This window comes from Gouania willdenowi, chromosome 15 (genome assembly GCF_900634775.1).
Source record: "Gouania willdenowi chromosome 15, fGouWil2.1, whole genome shotgun sequence".
NCBI lineage: Eukaryota > Metazoa > Chordata > Actinopteri > Blenniiformes > Gobiesocidae > Gouania > Gouania willdenowi.
Window position 1 is genome coordinate 10,289,572 of NC_041058.1, and position 11,199 is coordinate 10,300,770.

The 11,199-nt window shown below is 37.6% G+C and overlaps 2 protein-coding genes across 5 annotated transcripts; one reads left to right on the forward strand and one right to left on the reverse strand.

Moving 5' to 3' along the window:
* Positions 1-480: 480 nt before the first annotated feature.
* mzt1 (mitotic spindle organizing protein 1) lies at positions 481-4,530 on the reverse strand. The gene is made up of 3 exons (XM_028468747.1): positions 4,245-4,530; positions 3,995-4,140; positions 481-1,198 (listed from the first exon to the last, which is right to left on the reverse strand). Exons 1-3 carry the CDS (start codon positions 4,294-4,296, stop codon positions 1,175-1,177), a joined length of 222 nt encoding a protein of 73 aa, XP_028324548.1. The 5' UTR covers positions 4,297-4,530; the 3' UTR covers positions 481-1,174.
* Positions 4,531-4,550: 20 nt separating this feature from the next.
* bora (bora aurora kinase A activator) lies at positions 4,551-10,644 on the forward strand. Of its 4 annotated transcripts, none has more exons than XM_028468748.1 (12): positions 4,551-4,692; positions 4,815-4,969; positions 5,743-5,849; positions 5,973-6,018; positions 6,107-6,185; positions 6,274-6,318; positions 6,410-6,466; positions 6,546-6,817; positions 7,622-7,784; positions 7,871-8,427; positions 9,021-9,161; positions 9,819-10,644. In XM_028468748.1, the coding sequence occupies exons 2-12, from the start codon at positions 4,820-4,822 to the stop codon at positions 9,837-9,839; spliced, it is 1,638 nt and encodes a 545-aa protein (XP_028324549.1). In that variant the 5' UTR covers positions 4,551-4,692; positions 4,815-4,819; the 3' UTR covers positions 9,840-10,644. The 4 variants fall into 4 exon arrangements, with proteins under 4 accessions (XP_028324549.1, XP_028324551.1, XP_028324552.1 ...); XM_028468750.1 differs by having other exon boundaries at positions 7,874-8,427; XM_028468751.1 differs by having other exon boundaries at positions 7,622-7,778.
* The last annotated feature ends 555 nt before the right edge of the window (positions 10,645-11,199 follow it).

Consider the following 11,199-nt stretch of genomic DNA (forward strand, 5'->3'; position numbering starts at 1 on the left):
ATGATGCTCTTATTGAAAAACAAAAGTTGCTGCGTTAGGAGATCAAAGCATCGGTAGCGAGATTTAGACCCACAGCCTGTCACTCAACGATGGCAAGACAAAGCAGAGAAAGACAGAAATGCTTACACCATCTCTCCACAGTGAGCCTGTGAGGCGTTATTGTCCAATGGCTCAAAGGCTTCTCAATTGTAGACATCTACAGTGAAGATTTTAAACACACACAGGCCATAGATGCAGGCCCGTGTGGTTAAGGTGTTGCTTGTAGCCTCTCTATATATTGGCCTGTGGAGAAATGTTCTGTACTCTCAGCACTTTCTCTCATCTGGAAGATGAATTGAGGTATTTTACAGACAGCAGAGAAACAAAACAAGGCTGCGAGGTTGGATTTATGGGCTTCATTTCAAATTGATGAGACCTGTGATCTCTGCAATATATAACAATCACATAAAGAAGCTGATATGAGATCAACAGACCATCCTGCTGAAGGAATGACCCTTGTTCTTGTCTTCTTTTGGTATGCAAGTCTTTGTTTTATGTTTCACTAATACCTTTGTTCCTCTCACCCAGTCAGACAGGAAGGACAATTTCCTCAGTAAAATCCTTTCCAAAAAACCTGATAGAATTTCGGAAAGACAATCACTGTAATACTACTAAAAGAAAGTTTTGTTGTTTAATTTAACACAAAATAATAATGTTGATGCGTAACCAAAAAATACAGAAAATGTAGAGAACATCTTAAATGCTTAATGATCTGTACCTCAAACAAAAAGAATACAGACAACACCATCTGGTGGTTGCTGACTGTAACATTTTAATCTGGATTTTCTTTCTTTTTCACAACAGCAACATTTATAGGGAAAATGTTTGTGATCATTATTTTTCATACAATAGTTTAACACAACAATAACGGGGTAAAACTTTCTGCTCATAGGAAAATGCAGCACAGGCTGGTGAGCAGCATAGCTCTGAAAATAAGGCAGGATGTCAGTCAAACTAACACATGCACAGATTGTGTTCCATTTTGAGGCAGATTGGGTAAGCATGTTTTCACTTCAACAGAGTGGCTGGTACCCACACACACGTAAGGAAACACACTATGGAGGTCTGAACAGAAATATCTCAGTCCGACAACCTGGTGAGACCTCTGCTGTTTGAGAGCGATCTGGTTTCATCTTCAGTTAACATTGTTCTCAGGCACCTGAAAAACAAAATATTACACACGTTAACGACTGTGCATCGTAATACACCGTTGGCTCATTTATAACAGAGAACTGTAATGTATGCAACAGACAAATGAATAAAAGCAGAAAAAACTCCACAATTTAAAAAAATAACTTCTTATTAGTGGGATACGCTCAACCGACGATTCGATTCCAATCCAGATTTATTTATTTATTAACTCAAATAAAAAAATCATATTTTGGGGGGAAAAACAGATTAATCAAAAATACAGATTCCTATACTTTTATTTAATTCTAAAGAAAATGTCTGACTAATGACTAATTTCTGTCAGTCTTCTTCAGAGATCAAAGTAAATGTCAAAGTAAGTTTTCTGAAAAAATGTCTGAATACAGGGGTGGGCAACTACAGACTTTTAGATGTGTCCTTGCTCCAACACACCTGAATCAAATGAATGGCTTGTTATCATTGCTTCTGCAGAGCTTGATGACAACACATTGGTTTCAACCAGGTGCGTTGGAGCAAGGAGACATCTAGAAGTCTCAGGTATATATATATATATATAAACATATCAAATAAAATATATGAAAAGTTTTCAAATCATAAATACAGTGGGAAAAAATAGAGACTATCTTAAGTGTAGCTTATGTTCCTTGCTTGAAATTTCAGGAATATCAGCATGTCTACCTTCTCAGGAAGAAGTTGAGGTCTCTATCTGCATCTCTCAGAGTTTGGTTCACTTTTTGTTTAGTTTCCGTGTAGAGTCCAGGGATAACAGACTGACGGATGAGGTATTTTGGCTCCCACGTCTTTACTAGCTGCAGAAATCTCTTGTTTTCAACTACGGAAAACCGCCTCATATCTTTGGCAATAAAAATACCAATGCACTTGTTATTTTCTTGGCTCTTGCTCTTGTTAATGACAGGGGACTAACAAATCCATTCACATGCATTGTTTGGCCTTTTAGTCAAGCTTTTTCATTCGGGTTCCATTGGCTGCAGCTTCAGTGGCGTTTCGCGTGCTATGTCATGAGAGGTGTGCTGTGTGTAACTCTGCATTTTCTTACAACACTTCTCACCTTTTAAAATGTCTGACTTCAGAAAGACAAAATGCTGCCACACCTGATTTAAAACTAAACGGGGCATCCACCACTAGTCTTTGAGACTGGAGAGAGACTGTGAAGACAAAACAAGCAACACTAAAAGAGTCACAGCGCCCCCTATTGTTTAACCAGAGCATCGAAGCACATCTGTTTTGAATTGGATCCCCCTTATTTGTTACATCCCTACTTCTTGTCACTCAAATGCCATTTAATTTAAACAGAGCATTTCTCCACGTACGAGCTAAAATTTTTACCATGTGATGAGAACTTGGTAAAGTAAAAAAAAAAAAAAGTATTGGTTATAATCTTAGTTTATGCTATTAAGTAAGCACTGTGAAACACCTTGCTAGCTTTTAACTAATAAATTATTAGCGGTAATATTCCCACTGGGGCTTGAATAATTAACAGTAATAGAGTTGTGCTTCTCTTCATTTAAGCAAAAAAAAAAGTGTGTATTTACTGCGGTTTGAATCAGAGGTGGGAGAAACAATCGAAGCATCATCATTCAGAAATAGTAACTGATAATCAATTCATACATTTCCAAAAGTCCTTTATTAAAATGTTAAGTTACATGAAATATTGTAGCATATTTTAATGAATTAACTGATATTCTAAAAAGTTAAAACACTATAATACTTGAGCTGCTGATGTAATTTATTATATATAATAAACTGTATTTATTCTGCTGCTACTTTGTCACGTTAATATGCATGCAGTTAACTAAGAGAACAGTTTACAGATGTCCTCCGTTGGTTTAATAAAAGTCAAGAAACTAAATATATCTCCAGTGTCTGAATGACATTTCTATGCTTTAAAAAAATCACTAATATATCATTGGTCACAGTGAGAAACATGGAAAAAGTACATCAAGATGGATCAATAAAGAATCAAATCGCATTTGAATTGACTCATAAAGGGCCTAAAGAGTCCCACCCCTAGGTTGAACTGGACATTAGTCCCAGCTATCAAATTAACTATAGGAACGTGATGCATTTCTTTTCAAATTATGAAAGTTAAAGAGTGACATACATACAAAGTTATATTTAAAAACAAAAGAAAAATGTACTCCTCTTTTGTTTTTGTTTTTAAATGGACAGTATGGTTGGTCTTGAAATTAGGAGCGTGACGATGTCTCGATATGGTGATATATAGCGATATTTTTTCGCAGAATCGATTATCGATATGTTCGTGCTAAATACCTTGTTTTTTTTTTAATTTTAGATTTAAGATTTGTGTTATTATTTTCAAAACCTTTTCTGCTTTTTCACTAAAATGTACAAGTAGGTCTTCATAGAAGTTTTTTCACTGTTTGTTGAAGGAACCAATAAATTGTTTACTGGAATATTGCACAATATTGGTGTCACTGGTAAGAAAGACCCTATTTTTTTGTTTACAGAAAGCATTATTGGAGATACTTATTCATTTACATTGGTATGTTGACACTTATTTACAGAAATGTTGCACTAAAATAGTGTCACTGTTCATACGACACTTTTTCAATTTATTGTCTTTCAGAGATATAAAATAAAAATTGTATTTTTTCACAGTTTTTTTTTTCTTATGTCATAGATTATCGCAGATTGATTTCTGACCAATATATCAATAATTGTAGTATCGTTATATCGTGAGCTTTGTATTGTGCATTGTATCGTGAAGTACACAGAGGTTCCCACCCTACTTGAAATGACACTTTGTGTGTTGTTGTTGTTGTACCTTTAGTGACTCTGAAGCCTTCCTCAGCTCTTTAATAACTGCAGACAGGGCTTCTGGGTTGATGCCCTGCTCACACAGTCTTACACATATTGACAGGGATTCCATGTCCAGGCCAGTGTTCAGCAGCCTTGAAATCTCCAGGAGCACTGTGAAGAAAACAGCAAACTTTAAATCACATTAAGTGCTGGTAAGCCACTGGATTTAATATATATATTTTAAACACACGTGTGTGTATTGAGCACATATTTACCATCCATTGTCTCCCGGACTGCATTCAGGTTGGCGCTGGTTGCACTTGCCATGATAGTAAATGTAGCGGAAAGCTAAGAATATTTTTGACTCGAGGCTGTCTTAGAAGATGTAATAAAATGACTACAAAAATGATATAAAATCAACCTTCAATTCTACTTCTATTTGTATTCATTTTAGAAATAAATGTCAATAAAAGCCTACCTATGTAGAGTAAACAAGAAGGTGTTATAAAACGCGGGTTAGCCACCGTTCAAGCTACACTGGACCGGAAGCAGTTAGAGAACGTGACGACACAGGCTGCCGTGAACTTCCGGAAGCGTTCCTATTGGCTAACGGGCTCTGGCGTCGAAATTGAAATAAACGTAAAACCTTTTGTGCAGATTCTTCGCCGAGTTCTCCACTAACGTCAATTTCCGGTCTTTTTAAAGTCCTGTTGCGTTAAAACTGTAAGTACAAAGAGGGAAACAACCTCACGTGCGTGTGTTACGCAACACGGTAACTTTAGGTTCGTTTACCAACGTAGAGTAGGTTGTGTCAACCGCTTACGTCGTGTTGTGCTGTGTTGAAGCTCCAATGGGGGACCATGTTGACCACCAGGTCACACCAGAGCCTCCAGGAAGGCCATCCATCAGGAACCCGTTTGAAAGCCCCAATGACTACCACCATCTGCGGGAGCCACTGGTACCGAGTCCATCCGTCTTTAAAACCAAGCATGTTAAAGCTGTAAGTTACATCATTTATTCTAACTTTAAGTCTTTTTTTTTTCCATGTGGAAATTAAATATTGTGATACTGTACATGAAAAAATGAAGCAATCAACCAGCATTTTTCATATAATAGTAATACAAATCCTAGAAAGGTAACAGTAGTCAGCATTATAAATGTAAAATTATATTTTTCATAAAAATGTACATCAGGAAAAAAGTATGTGCATTACAACAATACATCTTACAACAGGTAAGCTAACATGCTGAGCAGAAAATATGCATAATAATATTGAAAAGCACAAGAAAAACAACAGGAAAAGTCGCCAAGCCATCAGGCTATCAAAAAAAATAATAAAAAAATGTAAATATATTTTATGAAAAATGAAAAAAAGGGGATTTCTGGGTACAGCAACATCATTCACCCTATTAAACAATGTACAGTACATGTGCAGTTGCAATATAATAAGAGTGTGTGTGATGAGGTATATAACTGAATGTCATTGATCTATATTTTTGTTAGGCTGCTACTTTCATATTTTAGCACAAAACTCATGTAAAGGTCAAACAAATTGTTCACTAATTCAGATGTACAATGTTTATGAAAAGACTATAGAGTAAAAATAAAAATAAATCAATAGATGAAGGTACAAACCTGGAGTTGCAGCTTAACTTTTTTTGTCCCCACATTTCCTAATTTTTATTCTATTTTTTTAAACTACAGATTATTTTCTTTGCTGTGTAAATAAATGAGTGGAAATCCTTTTTCGTAACCCTGTCCTCTGTATTTCAGACCCCACCAAAATTTAACTGGTCCATTGATGAAATGGCCAGTCTTCTCCCAGTGCACATCGACCCAGAGGAAATCCAACGGCAGTCTTTTTATCTGAGCCAAACAAGGTAGACGTTGAAACCATCCTGATGTGTGCAGCATTCAGACTAAAAAGAGGAACAACAGCCCTGTTAAGGAGGTCAAAGTTAGGTTTGCTGTTTACTTATCACATTGTTTCTTTTTTCTTTAAGAATGGATTCTGACATTGAAGAAAAGCGTCAAAATGCAATCGAGCAGGTGTGGTATTTATCATATAAATCAACACTAATGTCAACCAGAGCCTAATTGTGCAGTAAAATTGTCTTCTTTTAATTTCCTGGTGAAGTTTTTTACCAAAGGCACCATTGTTCCCTCCCCATGGGCTCCACCGGACACCCGTAAACACAACCATATTTATAAGAAAAGTAGGTGTGCACACACAGTATTAAGTTTGGCTTTCAACGACTGTTGGTCTTTTACTGATTTTTTTATAATCATGTTTCTGTATCTTAGGTTCTTTATCCGTAATAATTGCAGAGGAATCAGAAAAGATTTCAGGTTTTTCCTATTTTACATTTTACAAAGTTTCCTTTTGCAAACTACACCATCTGATTGTATTGGGTTTCATTTTGCTTTTCTTTATCTACAGTCGGTTGTCAGACGACCCTCTCGCTACCTTTAGCTTTTGATTTGGAGAAAATACTTGGTGAGTCCTGTTCAATTGTCATTTTAAGATTAAGATTACACAATCAAGTCATCTTGGTTCCTTTCTAAATCTTTCTCAGGGCAGTATTATCGAAATGAGGAAATGTGCGACGCAATGCAGGAGAGTCTCAGTTCATCCTCGTTGAGAAGAAAGCTTTTCCTCGATGGCCAGGGAAGTTTCAGCAGCTCTGACGGCTCCAGCCCTCCGAGCCCTGAAAGAAGACACGGTGAACAAGAGAGGCCATTTCTTCCCAAAAACGATGTAGGGGTTGAAACTCCTGAAGGGGGGGCTTCATCGTCTATGTTTTCCCCCCCTCTATCCTGCGCAAGGTCTGCTCGGACTCCTTCTACGGTAAGGGGATGTGCATTTAATGCTGATCGCTTTGATGTTCCCTTTGAAGTGTTCTTGACCTCCACCATAGTAAGTCATGGATACTTCAAAGGAAACATCAAAGCAATCAGCAGATGCCTCTGACGAAGACTGGCAGTTGTCAGTCGAAACATGACAGGAGATCAAAGTGGATTTCATAAGGAACAGTTGTCTGAATAAATGAAATCGTGACATATTATTAAAAAAAAGATGACAAAAATAATCTTAATTACAGTAAGTAAGGACACATGAAAGCCATCAGAAGATGCTTTCCTTATGAGAGAACTTGTAAAGATACATCAAAGCAATCACCTCTGAGGAAGACTGGCAGTTGACAGTCAAAACATGTCAGGAGATAAACATTTCCTGAAAAACCTTGTCTCAATAAACGAGACCTTAACATATATTTCAAATAGGGAATCTTGCTAGAATTACTCTACGGAAGTCAAAGAAACTTCAAAGGAAACATCAATACGATCAGCAGACACCTCTGACGAAGATTGTCAGTTGTCGGTTGAAACATGTCAGCGGATCAAAGCAGATTTATGAAGGAAAAATTTTATGAATAAATTAAACCTTAACATATTAAGAATACATTTAGTTTCCAGGCCTTCAAATAGTTTGTATGACTTTAGAGGTAATGACGATTCTCCAAAATTGTACAAAAGTTCTATGCTTTTTTTGCTAATTAGAAGCAAAAAAAACCTCGAAAGCAAGTTAGTAATAGTTTTGCTGCACAATGGAACCATTTGGAACAAAGTTTAATAATGACTGTGCTGGTTACAGGGACATCTCTCCTCCAGTCCTATCCAACATGGCCGCTTACGGGACTGCAGCCTGGGCAGCATCAGCAGTCCTTTGTTCTCTGATAGACCATCACCTGCTGACCTCACGTCTCCCACTATTTCACCTATTGTTGCAGATGGCGCACACACACCCCTCGGTATAGGTATAATGCTATTTATTTATCTGTTAAATTTTAACAAAGCGGAATGTATTGTTTCGATGAAGATGATTGCTACGGTTTTTCTTCAGCAGAAGGAAAGCAAACCAACGGAACACCACGTGGAGTTTCCCTGGACATGCCTCCATGTAACGAAAGCCCATTTGTTGAAGGATGCTCACCCATCCGTAGCTGCTCCCCCGTACAGCTTCACTGCCACAATGAACGTCTGCATCGATCTAGGCCCAGACCAAGACCCAGAATCCGTTCCTGGGCTTCCCCACCCCTCATCTCTGCGGCCCTCAACCCTAAGCTCCAAGAAAACCAGGAGACGGAGGAGCATCACCACCAGCTCTCCTTTTTCTCCTCATCTCTGCCCAGCATGGAACTGGATGTAATGTCACCTCAGGATGCTGACACTAGGGGGGTTAGTGATGCTCATATGGAGCCTTTAAAGATGGAGGAGGACAAGGAGGGAGAGATCCAGGAGAAGCTGGAGGACGTGGAGTATGAAGAGGGTGAAGCTGGGGGGCCTTTGGAGCTCCTGACCAGCTCACGTATGGGCAACGCCTCAGCTACAGAGAGCTCTCAGATATTTCTGTCTCTGTTGGCAGAGGGCAGCAGTTTTCACTATGATTCCAGCATGCAGGTTTGACACTTGTTATTTATTCATTCCACTACACAAATAGGACTTGCCTTTGAACAGGGGTGTCAAACTCATGTTAGTTCAGGAGCCAAATAGCGAGCAGTTCATCTTAAGTGGGCTGCAGATTTTAGGCGGGAAAATTAGTGATTTAATCATTATTGCGCTCTGGTTTGCATTATAAAATATGTACGGCACTGATGCATGCGGAAACTTTATTTTTAATATATTTGATTTTGTGACCCATTTTTATGTAATTTGGGACGATTTTGTGGAATAATTTGAAGAAAATTGATTGCAGAATTCTGGAAAAATTGAGAGTTCTTTTAACTATTTGACATTAAAACTGACTGCCATCGTAAGCCCGTGCTATTATTGTGGAGTTTCATTACATTTGTGTATTAATTTGAAGATATCTACAACTGAATTAGTTGGTCATTTACACATTATGATTTATGGTTTCTGACTTTTTTTACTGCTGTGGAACAGATTGGATGCTCTAAAGGGCCAGATTTGGCCCCTGGGCCTCGAGTTTGGCACGTGTGCCTTAGGAGCTTTCTAAAGTGTTTAACATATGTGCTGCCTGCTTTTGTTTTCAGGTGGACAGCGGCTACAACACTACCTCAGCAGGCACTGCCAGTCTGATCGACGGCGTCGGCTCAGACTGTCACAGTAAGGAGTCATTCAGTGTGAACCTGATAGAAGACGCTGGTCAAACAAGTCGACTTAGTAAAGTCAAGGTACTTTAATCCACTACTCACAAAATAACATTTTGGATTAGTAGACATCTTTGTTCCAAACTAGGCCTGGGCAAGATATATCCGGTTTTCTATTTTGGCGATATTGAAAATTACATTATTGTCTATATCGATATGTTTTTATTTTGTAGCTTGTGTCGTATTAAAATACTACTTTTAGGAGTCGCTTTTTTTTTTTCCTACTTCTCAGATTGAAAAGCACAGTTAGATGGATTGATGAGTGCGTCCTAACCCAGACCCTCCCCTAAACGAGCCACACTACAGAACTCACTCACACATGCTGTCCCTTATAGGAGGAGACAAAGCTAAAAGTGGCACAAAGTGTATCGCTGTTTGTTAATACCTGTAAATGTGGCTGTGTGGCATTTTTCATCAGCACATTTAAAAAATGTAAAACGTATTGTTTATCATCTATCACCATTTTGAGAAAAAAATATTGAGATATGAATTTTTCCTTATTCCATACTGTTTCTCCCATTACATTTTTTTTTCCAATCAACATTGTTTTATTTGCGAGGTAATAATTGAGCTTATTGTATTTCGCAATGGGGTAAATTTAACATACCTCCATAATTTACTCACTACTATGCGTGAGTAGCAATTTTTTAAAATTTATGTTATGTTTATTTTGTGTTTCAGGTGTTTTATCCTCATCACTGAACCACAGGAGCAACACATTTGAAGGGACACGTCTGCCAGTGAAACGCAATGTTTGACATGAAGCATTATCGGCTAAATGACGGATAAAGGAGAAACTGTTATTCAGGGATAGGATTCAAAGGTTTTTTAAATGTTTTTTGTGCTGAAAGGATGGGGGGCTGCAAGAAGTCTGCCCCCCTGTGAGGCTTTCTCACAGATTATCAAAGACAATAATTCTTTACTTACAAATGACTTAGATTTCAAGAGGCTGGCAGCACTTTCAGGACCACTACAATGCTGAGATAATGTAAAAGTCTTATTATTTGACTAAGCTTGCACAAAAATCCACTTCTTGAATGTTGAATTCAGCCTCAGCATGACATCATTTTTCTGTTTAGTGCTGACATTATTGAGCTGATGGAGCCTTGCTGTAAGATTTGTACTGTATTGATTTATTTTTTTTACAATTCCATATATTTTGATGTTCGCGCATGGTCAGGGATAATTCCTTTTTACTGAGTTCATGGGCATTGTTGTGGATTTATTTTTTCACAGTAAAAGATATACTGAAGACATGAATAAAATTTGAGCTGTTTTATGGCCACTTATGAGCAAAGATTGAAGTTTTCCCATATCTAAACCTTAATTATAATTTTTGTTTACACTCCGACAGGACGACCAGGAGAAAAATCACATATGGTTATTGAGTAAATACAAACTTTTCCTGGAGATTTCCGGTTTAATTTTTTTGTTTTTGCCCCTAATAACACGTGTTTCTTTGTTTAAAAGAACTGGCTGGATTTGCATTAAACAAACTTGAATTTTTTGTTGTTTGACTTGAGTATTAACTTATTAGTGCCCGAACAACAGAAGTGGCAAGGTACTATGAAAGGGTTTAAAACCAGACTGGAACACTTCAGTAAGACCTTTACAATCTAAAAGGATTGGAGCTGAATAAAAACTTCTTTTTCCATCAACTTTGAAAGAAAAGGCAGTTTGGAGATTGGTCTGTAGTTAGACAGATTGTGGGGTCCAAGTTTGTTTTTTGTTTTAAAGAGGATGAACTACAGCATGCTTAAAATGAGCAGGAACAGTCCCAGAGACTAAACAGTGTATAATAAAAACCACAGTAGGCCCAACAAAATGAAAAACATCTTTTAAAAGAACAGAGGGAAAAATGTCAGCAGGCCAGGCTTTGGGCTTCAAGTGACTTCTAGAGACACAAGCTCAAAGACAGCAGAAAGTGTTGGGTTCGAGGAAACCAAAGGTTTAATCAGTGACCTAATATTGTCAATCTTATTGACAACAAATGTGAAAACATTTTCACAGGTAGTTTGAAACACACCAAGCAATCTTTAGCAGGAGCGTTAATGACAGTGTT

Coding starts and splice junctions, on each gene's coding strand:
- mzt1 (XM_028468747.1), bottom strand. CDS start 4,296: ATGGCAAGTGCAACCAGCGCCAACCTGAATGCAGTCCGGGAGACAATG. Junction 4,141..4,244: donor AGTCCGGGAGACAATGGATG/GTAAATATGTGC, acceptor TTTTCTTCACAG/TGCTCCTGGAGATTTCAAGG. Junction 1,199..3,994: donor AGGCTTCAGAGTCACTAAAG/GTACAACAACAA, acceptor TTTGTTTTTCAG/GTGCCTGAGAACAATGTTAA.
- bora (XM_028468748.1), top strand. CDS start 4,820: ATGGGGGACCATGTTGACCACCAGGTCACACCAGAGCCTCCAGGAAGG. Junction 6,019..6,106: donor GTCAAAATGCAATCGAGCAG/GTGTGGTATTTA, acceptor TTCCTGGTGAAG/TTTTTTACCAAAGGCACCAT. Junction 6,818..7,621: donor CTGCTCGGACTCCTTCTACG/GTAAGGGGATGT, acceptor TGCTGGTTACAG/GGACATCTCTCCTCCAGTCC.